At 47.2% G+C, this 19,298-nt stretch overlaps 2 protein-coding genes across 3 annotated transcripts; both read right to left on the bottom strand.

The window, feature by feature from the left end:
* Nucleotides 1-3,271: 3,271 nt before the first annotated feature.
* Nucleotides 3,272-5,786, bottom strand: TNF (tumor necrosis factor). Its single transcript, XM_090280386.1, has 4 exons — nt 5,599-5,786; nt 5,024-5,057; nt 4,790-4,837; nt 3,272-4,451 (listed from the first exon to the last, which is right to left on the bottom strand). The coding sequence occupies exons 1-4, from the start codon at nt 5,782-5,784 to the stop codon at nt 4,030-4,032; spliced, it is 690 nt and encodes a 229-aa protein (XP_090136512.1). The 5' UTR covers nt 5,785-5,786; the 3' UTR covers nt 3,272-4,029.
* Nucleotides 5,787-7,459: 1,673 nt separating this feature from the next.
* On the bottom strand, nt 7,460-9,501 carry LTA (lymphotoxin alpha). Of its 2 annotated transcripts, none has more exons than XM_090282065.1 (4): nt 9,354-9,501; nt 8,905-9,015; nt 8,721-8,820; nt 7,460-8,503 (listed from the first exon to the last, which is right to left on the bottom strand). In XM_090282065.1, the coding sequence occupies exons 2-4, from the start codon at nt 9,004-9,006 to the stop codon at nt 8,091-8,093; spliced, it is 615 nt and encodes a 204-aa protein (XP_090138191.1). In that variant the 5' UTR covers nt 9,007-9,015; nt 9,354-9,501; the 3' UTR covers nt 7,460-8,090. The 2 variants fall into 2 exon arrangements, with proteins under 2 accessions (XP_090138191.1, XP_090138190.1); XM_090282064.1 differs by lacking the exon at nt 9,354-9,501 and adding an exon at nt 9,265-9,346.
* Nucleotides 9,502-19,298: the final 9,797 nt, after the last annotated feature.

Raw genomic sequence — 19,298 nt, 5'->3', positions numbered from 1 at the left:
TTATCCAGAAATAGAAAATACCATACAATATGCATGAACATACAGACAGAAGCAAACAAAAATCTGATAGTTTTGTTTTTAAGTTTTTAGCCATGAGTCAGTACAATAAAGCAAAACACCACTAATTTATAAGTTAAGTTTATTTTTTCAGATGTCTAAGGCCTTTTCTTATTAATATTTGTGGATAAAAAAATTAATATTTGTACTTGTCCTTAGCAAGGAGTCTTGGAATCAGAGCAGCAGTTTGTGCTTTTAAAAAAACCCTCATTTCCCTTTTACTTCTTTCAGTCTTAGGAATTAAGGATGGTAAAGATAGGTGGGCTTGACCTGCTTCTAGAGCTGCATTTCTGGCTTCACAAAGATTTGTAAGATAAGGCCAGTTGCTTTCAATTTCCTCCAAATTTATCTTTAACGTATGTGGCATCATAGGTTGAGCTATCCATTCAACTACATCATTCCTAATTTGCTTCTTTCTCCCTGGGTACATAGTTTTAGTTTAGTTTAGTTAAGGAGGCTTTAGAAAAATTCCCATTGAGCTTTGAATCTTTAGCTTCCAACTTGGCCAAATTTCTGACCATAGAGTCATTAAAATTTTTGAAGTATCAGTTTCCATCAGGGAGAAATAGTAAAAAATTTAAAGCATCTGTTCAGATGGGCAGTTTCTTTTGTGATCCTTTTAGAGCTGTTTTTAAAATAAATTTATCTTTTAGAAGTTCCTGCACATCAATCAAAGAGTGCATTCCAATATCCCCAAAAGGTTCTGAATTTTCTCTTTAAGGGAGGGCCCTTGAGATGGACTTAAAACAAAGTCTTCTGTTAATGGCTATTAGAGTTTTAAGTTATTTTGGCTAAGTTGGTCTAGTTTGTGCCAAAATATGCAAAAGGAGGGACCAAAATGTTTATGAATATATAATAAGTTAGAATTTGTGAGGAAGGAACTTTTTGGAAATTTTTTAGAGGGTCCCATGTTAAAGATAAATTCCCCTGAAAGCTGTTATGGTTAGACAAAAAGACAAAAGAGATGTTCAGGCTATCTTTGAATCATTTAATTTCTTAGAGTCCTTTAAATACCAATTGAAAACTGCTTCTCATTCAGCTTGTTTAATATTTCTAAGATTTTCCAATTGTGCATGCAAAGTCACTAATTGTGGAATTTCAAAAGATCCCTATCCTTGGCAGGGTAGCTCAGACGGTTAGAGTATCATCCCACTATGTCAAGGTTTCAGGTTTGATCCCTGGTCAGGGCACGTACAAGAATCAAACAATGAATGCATCAATAAGTGGAATAACAAATTGATGTTTCTCTCTCTCTTAATCAATTAATCAATTTAAAAAAATCTTTAAAGTGATCACTGCAGCCCTGGCTGATGTGGCTCTGTAGATTGAGCTCCAGGCTGTGAACTGAAAGGTTGCTGGTTTGATTCTTGGTTGGGGCACCTGCCTGGGTTGCGGGCCAGGTCCCCAGTTGGGGGTGCGGGAGAGGCAGCTGATCAATATTTCCCTCCCTCTTTTTCCCTCCCTTATCCTCTCTCTGAAAATAAATAAATAAAATCTTAAACAAAATGAAACAAAACAAAAAACAAAACAAAAACCAGTACTGGAGGACCGAAGGATAAAAGCTCTGAAGCTTAACCAAAGGAAGGAGGTTCAGAAATGAGAGAAGTCACTACTGGAATCCCAGAACTGTCATGGAAATGACAGCACAAAGAGCTCAAACAGGTACCTTGCTCGAATCCAATGGTGGCACCAGAATTAAAGCAGCATTCTTTGGATCACAGTGCTGCCACCATAATGTTGACGGAGTGTAAGTGTATCAGAAGCCTTTGGCTAGTAATAAATGATAAAGATTTGAGCAATGGGGGGAAAATTGGGACAACTGTAAAAGAACAACGATAAAAAAATTTAAAAAATGATAAAAGATTTATTCAAAGGTCTTAGGGTTTGCAAACTGAAAAAAAAAACAAAAACCCACCACTAGTCAATATGCAGAGTGTTCTGAGGAAGAAAGAAAAGCTTAGCGTTCTTATAATAAACAGTAAGTTTTTGAGAAGAATCAGTTCTGCATTCTTAACCTCGGGACTGGTCCAAGATGGTAAATCTCTAGATGACTAGTGTTCTGGATACTGGATGTCAGCTGGTCTGGATACATGAACATTCTTTCCTTAATACCTCAGGGGGAAATCAGAGGGTTATCAAGCAGAGGTTTGATGTACATCTAGGCATTGACACAGGACAGGAAAATTCAAAAGTTTAAGTTCTCAGACTAGTTAAAAAAAGAACAGAATTGTTTCCTCAGGCCTCAATCTACTTGATTTTAGTAATTTAGTGGCTTGACTATAGTGACTCCATTTTATTTCTTCATGCTGTTACTCAGTGGCGGGGAAGAAAGCCCAACTTCTGAGCCCATTGTGGGCTCACATTCTCTGGGCCTCCATTTTTGACCTCATATTTTTTGTGATTGTGTCCAGAAGAGCTTCCTGGGGATAGGAGGTGCTTTTATCTTTCCAATTCACCCACCTCACATCCCTCCCCTCATTGCTCGCCAAGAAAATCAGCGAGACCAAGTTGGCTTATGGACACTTCACTCGCATCTTATTCCTAGTTTTTTATTTTCTTCTATCTCTTCAATTCTACCTGCTGAATGATGGGAGGGGATAGAATGGCTGGGGGCTGAATAAAGGAAAGAAGCCAGAATTCACTGAGTGCCTCCCATGCCAAGTGCTATGCTAGGTGCCCTGAGGTGTCTTATGTCTTTTCTTCTCTTGCGGCCCCCTATGTGGTACATGTTCTTATCTCCAACTGATAAGATGAGGTTCAGTGACTGGTTCAGGTTGCACAGGTGGGTCGGGGTTGGCACGAAGGCCTCCAGAGGGTTATTTGGAGTCCAGATGCTTGAAGGTCTGGAAGTCCCTTGGCTGTGATTCAGGTGCCAGAGTATGGCTCCGCCCAGGTTCTCTCACAGGCTACAACAGCCGGAAATTTCACTTGAGCATCTGAGCTGCAGGACTTCCCCGCTGGATTTGGAATTCCCACAGTTGGAAATTCCCATGCCCTGAGGGAGAGGTAATTAGGTTCAGGCTTCAGTTTCCTGGGGGCAGGGCATATCTGGCTGAGCTTTGTTTTATGTAGGGTCTCCTGAGCCCCAGCAGTCCAAGGAGTTAAGACTTGGTCCAGGGATCTTATCTTAAGCCTGGTGGAGAGAAGACTTCAGGGAGCAGCCTCCCACCCTCAATACAGAGTTAATTCCAAGAAAGAGACCATATTTCTTTTCTAAGCACACTTTATTTCTCGCCACTGACCAGTAGGGCGGTTACAGACACAACTCCCCTGGGGAGCAGAGGTTCTGCGATGTAGCGACAGTCAGTCACCAAATCAACATTATTTAGAAAACTTGATCAGATAAATACTTTTTAAAAACACAAGCAAAGGGAGGCACAGAGGCTGAGAGGCCAGGTGGGAATAGCCTAAAGTTTAGCTCCATTTTCACAGAAAACATGTCTGAGCCAAGGCAGCCCCTGCGTTGGGTCTTCCAGGACACCCAACATCCTGAATAAATAACTTTCATCAGTAAATAAATAAATAATAAATAAATAATAAATAATCACAAGTGCAAACATAAATAGAGGGAGCTGGCCCCATGGGGGAGGGCCTGGGCTCTCCCTCTCAGGGAAACTTCTAGAAACATCTGAAGCAAGTGAGGCCTGAGGTCCAATATGTAGGTAAGATCTTCTCAAGGGATGCTCTGAAGTGTTCTGGACAGAACTAAAGTTTCCGTGGCCCCACATTCCAGGTGACCCAGGTTGCATTCAGGGATCCAAACCTGAGGACCCTGTTGCCTTCTGGAAGTCCTAGTTTGGATGCTTGTCCAGGCCACACACTGTACATCCTAGGTTTCTACGTGTTTAAAGTTCTAAGCTTGGGGCCCAGCCCAGAGCCCCTAGTTCCCTTTTTAAACCAGAAGGGATGAAGAGGTCTGAAGGAGAGGATGATAAAGGGATTGAGGTGGACCAGGATGGACATCCTACTCCCTCACAGAGCAATGATCCCAAAGTAAACCTGTCCGGACTCCGCAAAATCGAGATAGTCGGGCAGGTTGATCTCCGCGCTGAGTCGATCACCTCTTTCCAGCTGGAAGACCCCTCCCAGGTAGATGGGCTCATACCAGGGCTTGGCCTCAGTCCCTTCTGGGGTCTCCCTCTGGCAGGGGCTCTTGATGGCAGAGAGGAGGCTGACCTTTCTGGGGTAGGAGACGGCAAAGCGGCTGATGGTGTGGGTGAGGAGCAAGTGGGTTTGAGGGCAGCCTTGGCCCTTGAAGAGGACCTGGGAGTAGATGAGGTACAGCCCGTCCAATGGCACGACCAGCTGGTTGTCTCTGAGTTCCACACCATTGGCCAGGAGAGCATTGGCAACCTGATTCTTCCACTGCAGCTGCCCCACAGTTTGCTGATTTGCTGTAGGGAGGGAGCGAGAGAGGGAGAAGTGAGTCAGTGTGGTGAACCTGTCAGTTCCACTCTCCACCTCCTGGCCCTCACCTTCTGCCCAACCCCCACATCCTGTTCCAGTCCTCTGTCTGTGTTCCCATATCCCATCTGGCCATGAGGTTCTGAGTATACCCCTCCCCCCACCCGCAAGGCCTGTGGTATTTCTCTACCCTCCCCTTGAATTCAGTGAGTTCTTCTCATACTGCCTCCAAGGCCTGCCTACCCTCAGCTAGGTTCAGCCCCTAAATGCTATCCTTCCTCAGCCCAACTGCTTCTTCACCCCCTAGACACATCCTCAGAACTCTTACCTACAACATGGGCAACAGGCTTGTCACTTGGGGTTCGAGAAGATAATCCTGAGGAGGAAATAGGAAAAAAAGAGGTGAGACCCTTAAGCTTCCCCCCCAAATACCCTGCTACTTTGACCTCCATTCGTCATCCCCCAAACCCCAAGTCTAAATTTCCTCCACTTCTACCATCCCAGGACTAACCCCAACTCTATCCAAACCCAGAAGTAGGAGAGGAGCTTTGGAGATACTTACCAAGGGTCTGGGCCAGCGAGAGGCCAATTGGGAGCTGTTGGGGAGAAGGAGGATTAGAATCAGATCAAGTCACCCCTAGGGAGAAACAGCTGGTTGCTTATCTAGCGGGAACTCTGTCTGATGTGTCTAGTTTTCTCTCTCCAGTTGTCCATTCATTCATTCATCTGTCCATTCAACAATCTTTTGCTGAGTGCCTTCCACATGCCAGACACCCTGTCTTCATCTTTCCTTATCTGTCCTTCCCTCGCCAGTCTTTCATATCTCCCTTATCTCTTTATCTCACCATCTTTATTCATACCACTTGTTTTCTCCCCATCTCTCTACCCACACCACATCTCCCTATACATCTCTGTATGTGTTTATCTGCTTGCTCATTCATTTATGCAACAGATGTTTAGTTAGCACCTTCCAGGTGACAGATATTCTCTCCCCATCCTTCTCTCTTCCCTGATCTCTCGCCACTTCTCTTTTTGCCTCCCCGTCTTTCTCCAGTGTTCCCTCCCCATATCCCACCCTCTTTTCGCCCCCATTTCTCTCTGGGTGGGAGAAGGAGCCAAGGCTGGTGAGGCACTCACCTCTTCCCTCTGGGGGCCAATCACCCCGAAGTGCAACAGGCAGAAGAGTGTGGTGGCTCCTGCCACAAGGAGGAAGGAAAAGAGGCTGAGGCACAGGCACCTTCTGGAGCCCTGGGGGCCCCCTGCCTTCTTGGGGAGTGCCTCCTCAGCCAGCTCCACGTCCTGGATCATGCTCTCAGTGCTCATGGTGTCCTCCTTTCCAGAGGGGCTCAGGTCTAGCTGGGAGACGGTGTCAGAGGGAGAGAGTCACCTGGCTGCTTCTCTGAGAGCTGTGTCGTCTTGAGAGATTACTTCCAGGGGGTCTGGAGTCGCTTCTTTCTCTTCTGGTTGGTCCCCTGGTGTCCTCACTGAGGGAGCTTCTGTCAGCAATCTGTGCAAACAGCTGCCTTTATATGCTTGGGGAGAGGAGGGCGGGGAAAGGCTCTCATTCAACCAGCGGAAAACTTCCTTGGTGGAGAAACCCATGAGCTCATCTGGAGGAAGCGGTAGTGGGCCCTACACCTTCTGTCTCGGTTTCTTCTCCACCGCGGGGGCGGGGATTTGGAAAGTTGGGGACACCCGGGCATCAAGGATAATAGCCACCCTCCCTGTTTGGAATCTGAGTGGGGCTCACTGAGCCAGTTACTGCTGTGAATGTAGGTCCTTGAAGGCTGAACCCCATTCCATTCTGCCCCTGATTCCCATTGTCTCCGTTCCTTTTGGGGGCTGTTTCCCTCTGATTTCCAGACAGGACTCATGTAGGGGCAGAACTAGAAATAGAAGGGGTTTCAGAAAGCTGAGTCCTTGATGGAAGGGGGGAAGCTGTGCTGAGTCCTGAGACATGTGTTTGGGTCCCTGGGGTAAGAAAGAGCTGGGGGAGCCCTGGCTGATGTGGCTCAGTGGATTGGGCACTAGCCTGTGACCCAAAGGGTCACCAGTTCAATTCCAAGTCAGGGCACATGCCTGGGTTTTAGACCAGGTCCCCAGTTGGGGACCTGTGAGAGGCAACCACACATTGATGTTTCTCTCCTTCTCTTTCTCCCTCCATTCTCCTCTCTCTAAAAATAAATAAAATATAAAAAAAAAAAAAAAATCTGGGGAAGGGAAGTTGGGGCCGTGGATGGGGCCTCTGGAAGGGCTTGGGGGCAGATAGCAGGGATAATCCTGGGACAGCCCCAGAGGGAATTAAGGCAACCTGGGAATTCACAAACTCCACCAGGGCAGGCCTTCTCCTTTAGTTCTGACCAGGGACTCACACTACTGGTTTCAGTCTTGGGTTCCAAACGAAACTGAGGCCCTTATTTTTGCATTAAGGCCCCATCCCTCAGAACCCCTGCATGTAGCTATGTATCCCTGAAGAACTCCTGCTCCCTTCAGATTCCTGGAGACAGCCCTAGCCTTCAGAGCCCCTGTGCGTGACTGTGTCACCTCAAGTGTCCCCTGTATTTCCCAGCCCCCTAGCATTGGAGGATTTCTCACTGCTCAGGGCCCTTGCCCGGTCATGTCTTCCAGGGGATCCCCATAGTCCGGAAGACTCTTTTGTGTGGTTACTTCTCTCCGGAGGCTTCCTGTAACCCCCATTCCTCACTGCCTCGATATGCGGGCATATCTGCCAGGGGTTCCCTAACCTCCACCCCTCCAGAACTTGAACCCCATTTTTTCATTGTCTTCTCAGCTTATTCTTTGGTTCCCCTGCAGGGCCTGGCCACCATGCACCATCCCACTCCCCACCCCCACACCAGTCGCAGGGTTCCTTAGGCCACTGTATTTCTTTGTATGATCTCAGCTCCTACGTCCTCTGAAGCTTCTGTCCTTGCATTCCTTAGAGACCTGAGAAATTCTTTTCTCCCAGACAGACAGATACAGGCAGATAGCATTTCAGAGAAAAAAAAAAAGGTTTATTGGGCTTGGTTGAGGGTGCAGATATCACCTCATGGGATGTCTAGTCAAGCAGTGCTGGCCCTTCAGAACCCTTCGTGTCCTTCTAGAACCCCTCAGTCCTTAAACCCCACTTGTCTTCTTTCTTGGTCATTCTTGTGCAATGGCTCTCAGCTTCATCTCTTGGGCATATTTATGTCTTTCTCTTCTGATGTTCCTCTATTTCCTCTTCTCTCCATCCTCCATAAATAAATAACTTAATTTTTTCTCTTCATAAATAATCCCCTCTCCCTGTCTCCAGACATCCACCCAAGCTCCCGATGTGTCTGCTTCCCTCCATGCCTAGGGCTAAGCCCCTGCACCAGCAGCTGACTAGAGCTCTGGGCGGGAAACTCTAGGCAGGCTTAAATCCTCAAGTGAGCATCGAGCATTGAGCAGAGCATTGGGGTGGTTCAAGGAGGTGGGGACCCTGGGGTTGACGAGATTCCTTCTTTGGAAGCTCCAGGTGACATGAGCAGGGAAGACTTGAGACTGTTGGAATGGTCAAAGGACAGGTGTCATGACCCTTGAAATGGGCAGGATGGAGGCAAGATGAGGAGAAGGGCTTGAAACCAATTTTTTCTTCCTGGCTTTTTCTACAGAGCAAAGGCTCCAAAGAAGACACTACTGGGACTGAGGAGTAGGTGGGAGATGCCATCTGTGTGAGTGGAGAGCTGGTCTCCCTGGGTAAGCAGGAACACAGCCCCCTGGTACACCGAGCGCACCCAAGGTCCCTGTGGCCCTGGGCACACGGACTTCTGAGCACTGAGAAGAGACACGTGGAAGGGGTACTGGGAGGAGAAGAGCTGGACTTCATGAGCCAGGTAGAGAGGGGCTGGGGCGGCCTTGGGGAAGCAGCCTTTCCCAGAGAAAACCACCTGGGAATAGACGAAGTAGAGGCCACTGGTGGGAACCAGGAGCGAATTGTTGCTCAAAGAGAAGCCGTGGCGGAGGAAGGCACGATCCGTGTTCGCTCTCCAGCGCAGCGAGTTCTGGGTGCCTGGGTCTCCTAGGAAGAGCCATAGGTGTGTGTGTTGGGAGGTGGGTCAAGGACTTGAGAGTAAGAGGTTTCAATCTCTGAAAAAACAAGTGCTGGATTGAGTTCCTGGAGGATGTTTGGGAGGATAGAAGGGAATGGGAGCCTCTGTTTTAGGGGGTGGGGAAAGTTGGGAAAAGGTGGGGTGGGCTGGGGGGATACACGTCTGGGATGGCAGGAGGATGTTTACCAACAAGGTGAGCTGCAGGTTTGAGGGTGTCTTGTGCAAAGTGCTTCTGGGAGTGATGATAGGCAGTCCGAGCAGCTGAGAGGCCAACATCAGGGAACCCCTAGGGGAGAACAGAGTTTGGGGGGCTCTAGGGCCCAAGGTTCAGCTATGCTACCCCTGCAACCCCCTTCTCCTGCTGCCTCACCTGGGCCTCAGGCGGCAGGGCCAGCAGCAGCCCCAGAAGAAGGAGGAGGATGAGGTGGATATCACACACCCTCAGGAGGTAGAGATGTCCAAGTGGTGTCATGGGGAGAACCTGCAGGGAGAGAGACAGTGATCGGGCTGGAGCGGCGTGCTGCGAAAGACTGGCCTGCTCCCGAGGAGACAGCAACCACAAGACATAGGGTGACAGACAGAGAAGGGGACGAGATGCAGTCAGGGAAACCCCGAGGTAAGGTGGGGGAGAAAGACAGAGAGATCGCGGCAGAAACAGAATGTGTGACAGGGACAGAAACAAACTGACAGAGGAAGAGTCAAGAGAGGAACAAACCAAACCCAAACCCACCAAGGCCCAGGCCCAGGCAAGAGGTGCAGGAGGGGCTGGAAAGAGTCTACGGCAGGGCAGCCCAAGGAGATGGGGTGGGAGAGTCTTACCTGCTGTGCAGGGCCCCTGGGTCCCTTTATAGAGGAAGTGGCAGTGGCAGGCAGGCGGCAGGCGGGTTCTAGGCCAAGGCTGGGGCCGGGGAAGCCCCCAGGGCTTAGAAGATGCTGCTGTTTCAGCTGAAGGCAGGAAAGGCTGAGGCCTAGGAGAGAACCGCAGGCTGGGGGCTCAAACAACTGATTCTGGGAAGGCGAGAGGGGTCAGGGGAATTGTGGGCTGGGAGGGCCAGAGAGTTGGGGTCAGGCTTAGGAGTTCCAGAGAAGGACAGTAAATTCGGGGGAGCCAAAAGGGGATCAGCTGGGGTGTGGGCTGGAGGCCTGGTTCCCTGAAGAGCAATTATGTGTAACACCTCGGCATCGTTGGCTGATTAAAGGCTTCTCTCTGTGCCCGTTTCCTCCTCTTTACCCCTGTCCTTGTCCCAAATGGCCCAGGTCACTCTTTGCCTGGCAGGTTTTATATCAAGAAACCTGGGACATACCCCTTGCCTGGCACATTCTGGTTTATGCCTGCTGTCCTGGTGAAACAACTCATGGAGTGCACTTTAAAAGTGGCCTTGAAGATGGATGTATGTCCCCCTTCCCAGAGATGATACCACACAGTCATATACAATGAGGACCTCCACCTCATCCACAAGTCAGGCTTATGTAACTGCAAACAAACACGTTCCAGGATCAAGGAGTGTGGCAGCTAAGCCACTGGCCTTGAAGCTGCATTTGAAGAGCCAATATGGTGTTTTAAAATCGTTAAGGATTTCCCCGTTTTGTTTTGTTTTTTTTTGATGTGTGACTTAGATATGGTGAGGTGCTCATTTTCTAAGAGAACAGCTTGACAGACATTTCCATCTGTTCATAGCCATGTAGCTACCACCCAGTTCAACATATTCTCAGGCCCCCAGAAGTCCTCTCGTGCTCCCTCCCAGTTAATACCCTCCAAAGATCACCAACCACTTTCTGACCTCCATCACCATAGATTAGTTCTTCCTGCTTTTGAACTTGAGGTAAATGAAACCAAACAGAATATACTCATTGGAGACTGGCTCCTTGCAGGCAACACTGTCTGTGAGTGCTCTCAGCATGGTTGCACAGACCTTAGTGGGTTTTTCATTGTGTTGTAATTTCTATTGTGTGAGTAGACTCTAATTCACCTATCTGTTCTGCTGAGGGGCATTTGGTTTGTATCTAGATTTTGTCTAGTATGAAAAATATTGATGTGAACATTCTTGAACATGAGGCAGTTTTCACTTAACTTATAAGATGCAGGTTAAAAAAAAAAATCAAGGTTTTTTAAACAGGATTTTATTCATGCTTTGTGGGATTGAGAAAACAATAATCACTCTTACTACTGTTGTTATGCTTCCATTTGGAGGGTTTTGGAGTGGCGGGTGCTGAGGGTATTGGTGATGGAGGCTGAAACCTTCCCTCCATGGCACTGAGCACACTGCCACTCTCTTCTGGCACAAAGTGCCCGAGGGGTCTTGGTGTGCTGTGGCTCATAAGTAACATTCAGGATGTGTATAAACTATGTTCCTGTTTTCCTCCTCCTACCTGAAGTCCTGCAACTTTGCCTTTCATGCCTTACTAGTCTTACCTATTACTTCTTTTCATTCTCATTCCATCTCCTTAGCTGTCTCTCTATTCCACTAACATTTATTGAACACCTTCTGCAAGACCTTGAAGACCAATGTAGAAGACAGAAAGTTATCAGAAAATTACAATAAGGTGTATTAAGTTCTGTGACAGTGGGCTCATGGCAGCCTACAGAAAAGCCATTGAACTTAGGGAGAGGTGATTCCGGCATTAGGTATTGAGGCACAGAAGATGGTGGGTGAGGAGTATTCAAGATGGAGGGAACAGTATGTGCAAAGACTGGAATTAAAAGATGGTATGGAGTGTGCTGAGCTGTGCCATTCATTGGGTGCAGATAGAAAAGGAAGTCACAAGCTTGGGAGGGAAGCTAAGAACTCATCCCGAAGTTTTGAAACCACAAAAAGAAGTTTGCATTTCATTCTAATGATGGAAGTCACCAAAATTTTTAAGTGAGAGAGGGCCCTACCAGATTATATTAGAAGAAATGAGTCTGGCAGCTATTCAAAGGGTGGATTGGGGTAAGGGAGTTGGGGGACTGGAGGGGAAGCCAGAAGCATGCAGACCAGTTAGGAGGGTTTTGCATAACCCAGCAAGTAGGTGACAAGAATCTACATTCATATTGAGATCACAGCAGGAGAATGGAAAGGAGAAGAGTTTCTAGGCAAAATCTACAGGTCTTGACTAAGCAGATGTGATGGAGGAGAAAGAGTGGTCACAGATGCTATTCGTTTCCCTCCTGGTCTGTGTCCCTCATTCTCTGGGGTCCCTTTTTCTTCCTCTCTAATGGTAGGAGCTGATGAACAGATACCTCAGCTCTCTAAAAATATAAAACGACACTGCAATTAACAGTGAGAAGCAGAGAAATGGAGACATTGAGATCAGAGAGAAAGACTGATGCATCAACGGACAAAAAGGGGAAGGTGAGGAGTGACAGGGAGACATGAGAGATGGAGAGGAAGGAAGGGCAGAGCTGGGCCGGGCTGGCTGTCACGGGTTTGTGCTGAGCTGAAGGATGCTTCTTGACATGGGCCAATCTTGGTTTCAATCTCAGTTTCAGAGGTTGTGTGAAATTTGGTTTCTTTCTTGGGGTGGCCAGCAGTTGGTTTGGGGTTTTCCCTGAGTGGGAGTGGTGATGACTGGAGTCTTGTACCCCAAACTCAGGGAAATACAGTCTCTATAGTGGTCTCTGTGGAGACACCAATGAAATCTCTGAGGCTTCCAATGAGGTTGAAATGACATTAGCCTGAAACCTAAACTTAGCCTCAAAATCAAAATCAGGATTTAATACCAACTTTGACCCTAACCCAAATTTAATCTCAACCCAAATCACAACCCACACTCAACCCTAATGTCAATCCTAAATGCATCCCAATAAATGAACCCCAGAACAAACTTTTATTCTCTAATCTAACCTAACCCTGCTTCTAGAGCTAATCTTGAAACTAACTGATTCCCAGGCCTAACCCTATAGTCAAACCTGACTCTAAATGTAAGCCCAATCAGAGCCACAAACATGAAGTGGAGCTTTATCCTGCTTTACCCCATTATTTATCCATCCCTCCACTTAATAACTCTTTATTGGAAGGTTACTGTGTGCTGGGCACTGTTCCAGGCAGGAGGGGTATTGTGGCAAACCAGTCAGACAGCATCCCAGCGCTCTTGGAGCTTACACCCTAGTGAGGCAGGTGGAAAAGAAATACACCGAAGAGAAATCGTTAAGAAGTGCTGTGAGGAAGTAAGACAGGGGTATGATAAGAGTGGCGGGGAACTACTTTAGACAGTTGTCAGGAAAGTCCTCTCTGAGTAAGTGGCACTTAAGGTGAGACCCAAATTACAAGAGTGACCAGGTGGAGGTTTGGAGGAAAAGCGTTCCAGGCAAAGGGAATAGCTTCTGCAAAGGCCAGAAGGTGGGCACCAGCTAGGGGTGCTGAAGAACAGAAAGGAGCTAGTGTGGCTGGAGCAGAGAGAGGCATGGGAGAGGGCCGGGAGATGAGGTCAGAGGGGAGACCAGGGCCCAGATCAGGCAGAGCCAGGCAAGGAGGGACAAAGCATCTGGGTTTTATTCAACCATGGGAAGCTTTAAAGGATGTCAGTGTATGTGCATGTGTGTGTGATAGGTGTGAGGCAGAGGTGACTGAATTTATGTTTTTAAGTGATCACTGTGGCTTCTTTGTTTAGACTGGATTCTAGGAGGCAACACTGAGAGCAGGGACACCAGTTAGGAAGCTATTGTCGTAATCCTGGACAGAAGATGGTGGCAGCCATGAAGATGGAGAACTTTGGAATATATTTCAGGGGCAGAATTGACAGGACTAGATGATAGATTAGATGGATGGTGGGGGTGAAGATGGGGAAATTCAGAGAGATGCAAGATTTTGATGGGGTGGGAGAACCAAAAGTTCAATTCTGGATTTAACTCTAAATCTATTAAACAGACATCCAAGTGGCGATGTTACTTGGCAGTTGGATTTGAGCCTAGAGCATGGGCCAGGTCAGAGCTAGAGGTTCTGTCAGCAAAGTAGGCATTTAAAGCCATGGGCTGGAAGAGATACCTTATCTAGTGTACTCCCGTAGGACCCCTTCAAGGTATTTATATTTCTCCATAATAAATGCTGTGTATCTTCCATTTTTAAATTCCAGAAACAGCAACCTCCTGCTTCTAGAGGCAAAACCATCTAGATTTTCTCTTCTTCTGAACGCTCACTGGGATTAAACTCCCTCAATTAGATCTCCTATTCCACAAGGACACGTCTACTGATCCATTGCACAATATTCTGCGGAACTCCTCTTATATTTGCATCCTTTATTTCATTTTTGAAAGCATCTTCCTCTGGCACTTGGAAACCTGGATATCTGCTAATGATGCTCCTTCTCTCTTTGGTGAAGGCTGCCACCTGCTTTCTTCCACCTTCATCACTAGGGGCAGAGAACAGAGAAGCCACTATTTATTTCCCTTTCCCCTGCACCATTGGTAACCTCCTCCTCCTCTTGAAGCCCATGCCTTTTGCATGTGCCATCCCTTCCTGTGTGCACAGCAGTCTTCTCCACCAACATCTCTATTATACTTTTTTAAAAAAATAATTTGTTTATTTTATTTTTAGAGAGAGGGGAAAGGAGAAAGAGAAGGAGAGAAACACCACTGTGTGCTTGCCTCTCACTCGCGCCCCCAACTGAGGACCTGACGTGCAACCTCGTCATGTGCCCTGGCTGGGAATCAAACCAGTGACACTTGGCTCACAGGCCGACGCTCAATCCACTGAGCCACAGCAGCCAGGTCTATTATACTCTTAACAAATTGTATATCTACCTCAGTTTTTCATCATATCTCATCCCCTACCACCATTTTTAGACTTCAAAACCACAAAGATGAGACTTACACTCTGGCTTCTCAGTGATTCAGCTTTGGAATCACTTACCTACCTGATGTTCCACCAAGACGACCTTGAAACATTTGATTTGGGTAAACTTAATGGTCTTGTTCTTGAGTGTTTCTTCTAGGCTGCCAAGCACTGCAGGAGTTATGTTACCATAAGAGGCCTTTGGCTAATCCTGACTACCTGACCTGAGAGCCCTTAGTGTTTCTTAATTCTTCTTTCTTGATTCCGTCCGTCACACTGCAGGTGATGTTCTAAGTCTCCATGCCTCTTATGTTTTCCACTCTACCTCTTTCATTTCAGTTGGTGATGCTGTCATCTGTTTCATTGAGCTTCAGGCGATCCAAGCTGGAGTCCCCGACTTCTTTTACCTTGATGTTTGATCATTCCTTTCTTCTGGACTCAGGGAAGTGCTCTTTCCTTTGTACTCTGTATCCCACTTCCTGCCTTTATTGTATTCTTTCTTCCCTTTCTTATGTTTTCAGTATCTTTCTCTTTTCATGTTCCTTCCCTTCATTTTACAGATTCAAGTTTTTTTCCTTGAAAATAAAAAATCCTTCTCTTTCTTTCTCCCTCAAATATCCATTTCATCTCTCACTTTCCTTTTTGGTGTGCTGTCTTAAGACTAACCCCTTTAATTAACCACTTTTTCAGGAACTGGTAACATTTTCCTCATCTGTAAAATTTGTGGGTTGAACTAGTGACAATTCTTAGTTTCTTTTGTATTCACCATTCTATGACTTTGTACCCACCACCTCACTTTCCTCACCTCCCACTTATTCCTCATCCTATGTAATAGTGATTTCTACCCCTCTGGTAAGTGGAAACTATTTTCTTGAAATTTGTAATCATCTAGTTCCTGAACCTACAAAGTCGTTTCAACCCTCACCTACTCGAGGTCTTTGAAGCATCAGATATGGCCTTTGTTTGGCATGACGCTCCCTTGCCCTACTTCTCTGACTGCTCCCTGATCTCGCACCTTCACTGGTTCTTCCTTTGATCACTTTAACGGCTCTTCTGGTCACCTTCTCTTTTGAGAATCCTGTCCACTCAGAGGTTCAATCTGCACTGGGAGAGGAGTGATCCCCATATCTATCCTTCTGCCCCAAATGTTCCTCTTGAGTTCCACAACTGCTTGTAGCAGCTCTCCACCTGAGTGGTGTGCTAGCACCTCTGGCTCCGTGAGCCGTCTGTAAGCACTTTATTATTCTAAGCCAGTGATTTTCAACTGGTGTGCTGCATGGATTTTTCAAACACGCAATACCTGACTATTTAGTGAAGGACACTGACTGCTTTTCCCTTAGATTGTAAAAAAACAAAAGACAACCCCCAACATAACAATAGCCATCCAGTGTGAATGAATCAGAATTATATATTTTTTGGTGTACTGAAGAATTTTAAGTTAGTTTTTGTGCCATGAGATGAAAAAGGTTGAAAATCACTGCTCTAAGCAGGTGTAGCTCCCATTATTATGTGTAGTTGTCTTGTGTGTACTTGTGTAGTGTTTGTTTCATTAGACTGCAAGTGCTGAGGGCAGTGACTTTATTTCACTTATATTCATTGTCTAGCAGAGCACCTTGCTCCTGTCAACTGCTGAATACACACTTACTTATTAAATGTCTGAAATTAACTGCTTGCCTTCCCCTGGGCCACACATCTCCTTGGTGTAGGGCAACTGCACCTTTCCAATCCCCATGGCTCAAAACCTGGAGTCATTTGACTCCTGTTGCCATGTCTTGACTTATCCTCTTGAAGTTTATAAAATCTTTTTCCTCTTTTAATGCCATTTGGAGTTATTGAGACCTACGTTGTAAGTACACGAGTCTTACAGTTGTCGGCAGCCGTCCATCTCGAGAGACGATGGTGTAGCTTCTTAAGAGTCTATCTGCACCACCGAGAATGGCTGTGCAGTCCGACTCGGGAGTGACACGGTATCTGTCTCCTTCCGTGTTGAATCCACATCTTGCGATGACGCTGGAGTGTCCTCTCCAGTGAAGCTGAAGCTACAGAGCCTGGGCAGGGTGATATGGAGGGTCTGCTGTTGCCCATGCAGCAGACCCCCCCTCTCTTCGCAGCTGAAGGCTCCAAGGGAAAGACGGAGTCAATACAGCTTGGCTTCAGGTGCGCCGCAGGAGTTGCCGGTGTTGACTACAACGTCAAACCACCTTAGGGACTCCGGCTCCGGATTTCCTGTCGGGGTTTACTCCCTTAGCCTTTCCCCTGAAGAGGTATGCCGCAAGGCAGCGGAGGTTTTTTGGAGTCAGAGTTTTCCTTCTCTGTGAGTCTTACAGTAAGATGAGTTTAATAATGACTCCATTACTCTTGACCTGTGTGGCCTTAAGCAAGTTACGGGACATATATGAGCCTCCGTTTCCTCATCTGTACAATGGAGACCCATCTCCACCTTCTGGACAATTGTTGGCAGCATTATTAATGTTAAAAAAGGGACCTGACATGTTCACACATAGCAGGTGTTCAAAACACTGTTTTCTTCCCTCGGAGTCTGTGCCTGCAGCGTTCTCCTACACAGTGGTCACAGTGCCATTGCATAGCACGCAGCTCAAATCCCTTCCCTCCAACACCTGCTCACTCACACCTGTGCTTTGTTCACCTCAGGACACTTTTCCTCAACGTACTGTTTTCTGACTCCCGCCTCTGCTCAAGACATTTCCTTTACCTATCAAGACATTTTACCTCTGCCTACAGAAATCCGTGCCATTGGTCAGTGCAAGCTCTCATACTCTCTCTGCCTCAGAGGCCCCTCTTCTGTACCAAGTCTCACTAGGCCCTTTGCTCAGCATGCCTACCTGATGGGACTGGAAACTCAAAGCAGAGTTTGAATTTATCTCTGGGCTACTTGATGGTTGGTTGAACTGTACTGAATAGAGTCCCTTTGGGTCCTTTCCCTAACTTAACCTGCCGTGATCCCAATCCCCAGTCACTCTTCAATTTCACCAGTCTCATTGCCAATTCTGTTTCTCTCACTGAAACCCAAGGCGTCCTCCACTGAGAATCGATTCCTTGCTCAAACTCTGGAGCAGACATGTACTCTTCTATCTCCCCAGTGTTTCATGGCAGGCACTGAGTCACCCCTTGGGGATCCCTGGGCCCCTCCCTGCCCCCACCATGGTGGACAGGATGCCTGCTGCCTAGCCCCAGGGGGTCAGAGGAAGCCAGGGCCTCTAGGGCTTAGTATTTTTATCAACCTAGGAAAAAGACACACAGAAGCGGAAACCATGTGGTCAGAGAAAGTGAACAGCCCTCATCTCAGGGGAACCCCCAACAGGGCTGGGGGCCAGACATCAGGGAGAAACATTGACAACAGGGAGGTCTGGGGGGCCAGGTATCAGGGCTTACTTTGCTGTGGTTTTATGTCTTGCAAAGGGTTAGTGATGTGACGAAAAACCAGAGAAAAATCTGGATGGAGGAGCAAATCTGGACACCAAAGTTTTCTGCTGCTTACCTGTCAACCCCCAGCTTGGGATCCTAACCACCCCTCGGAACCTGAGATCTTTGCATGCTACTTCCGAAATCTCTGGCCTGTGAGAGGAACCGGACGCCTAAGTTGCTCACAGCTCAGTCTCTTCTCTGAATCACAGCAGTTTCCTCTCACAGGCTCTTTCTCACTAGCCCTTCTTCCTCCTGCTCCTGGAATATCTGGCTGGTCCCTCAGAGGCCTTGGGCCTTTTGGCTCTGTCTTCTCCAAGGGTTTTATGTTCATCCCACATGCCCAAGCCATGTTCCCAAAGCTGCCCCTCCCCATCCTCCAATGCCCTCCACTTCTACTCTTGGGCTTCTCCTGTGTCAACTGGGGCCCCAACTTAAAGATTAAGTTTCTGATTCATAAGCTTCTCTGATGCAGACAAGTGTATAATGCACATGAGAGCTCATGCCTCTACTGTCGGTCCTGCCCTTCCTCTTCACCAAGTTTGCTGCTGGGCCCTGGGGGATGGCAGTGGGGTTTGCTACTGTCCACAACTTCCTATCCTAGTCCAGGGTGCTGGAGTGAGAACTGAGTATGAACAGTGGGAGGGATGGCACCCTCAGTCCTCCGTGGGAATTTCAGACCATCTTCCTCCATCCCTCAGGACCTTCTCCTCGGCCTCAGGAAAAGGGGATGTTTATCTGGAAGGCCATATCTGCCTGTCCAGAGATAAAACCCAAATTTGGGATGGGGGCAGAAGCTGGATGGAGGGAGTTGAAAATTGAGGCTGTCAAAAAAACTCAAGAAATGTCTGGAGGCTTTGGCTAGAAATAAATTATAAAGATGTATTCAAGGGTTTGCAAATGGGAAACATAACTAGGCAAAATCCCATAAAAGTTTCTGAAGAAGAAAGAAAAGTTAAAAGAGTTCTTACAGTAAAAAGTGTATTCTTGAGAATCATCAGTCCCATTACTTCTTGCCTTTTGGCTAAAAGTCAAGTGAGAATGATCAGTTCTGCATTCTAGGATTGGTCCAGGACAGTTTTCAGATGCCAAGTGAGTCCTTCAAGGGGTAATCAGAGGGTTATCTGGAGGTCAGATGTATGCCCAGGCATTGAGGCAGGGCTAGAAAATTCAGAAGTTTAAGTTCCCAGGCTAGTTAAAATGAGAATAGAATCAAGTCCTCAGGCCTCAACCTACTAGACTTATTTTTTAGCAGCTTGACCATGGTAAGCCCATTTTACTTCACTCTTTCCTCAGGGCCTAGAGGAGAGATAGAACTGAGAGCTGGAGGAAAGACATGGCCTCGGGTGTGGATCCCTGGTTGCCCAAGAGCAGACAACCCAGGTTACATAATTTGGCTCTTTCCGCCTGCTTCCCCTGCTCCTAATTTTAGCAACCGAAATTCTACTCCCCCACAGGGCTCTTCCTCCAACCATTCTGCTTCTATCCCCTGACCTCCCACAACCTCCTTATGTCCCCCAGCTCTGGCTGCCCCCAACTTGGACCATTCAGTGACTCAGCAAAGGGAAAGCCCTGTCTGCGCTGGGGGAAG

This window comes from Furipterus horrens, unplaced genomic scaffold, assembly GCF_987537825.1.
Source record: "Furipterus horrens unplaced genomic scaffold, mFurHor1.1.pri manual_scaffold_6, whole genome shotgun sequence".
Taxonomy (NCBI): domain Eukaryota; kingdom Metazoa; phylum Chordata; class Mammalia; order Chiroptera; family Furipteridae; genus Furipterus; species Furipterus horrens.
Note: the sequence above shows the minus strand (reverse complement) of the source record. Positions and strands in the feature narration are given on the sequence as shown.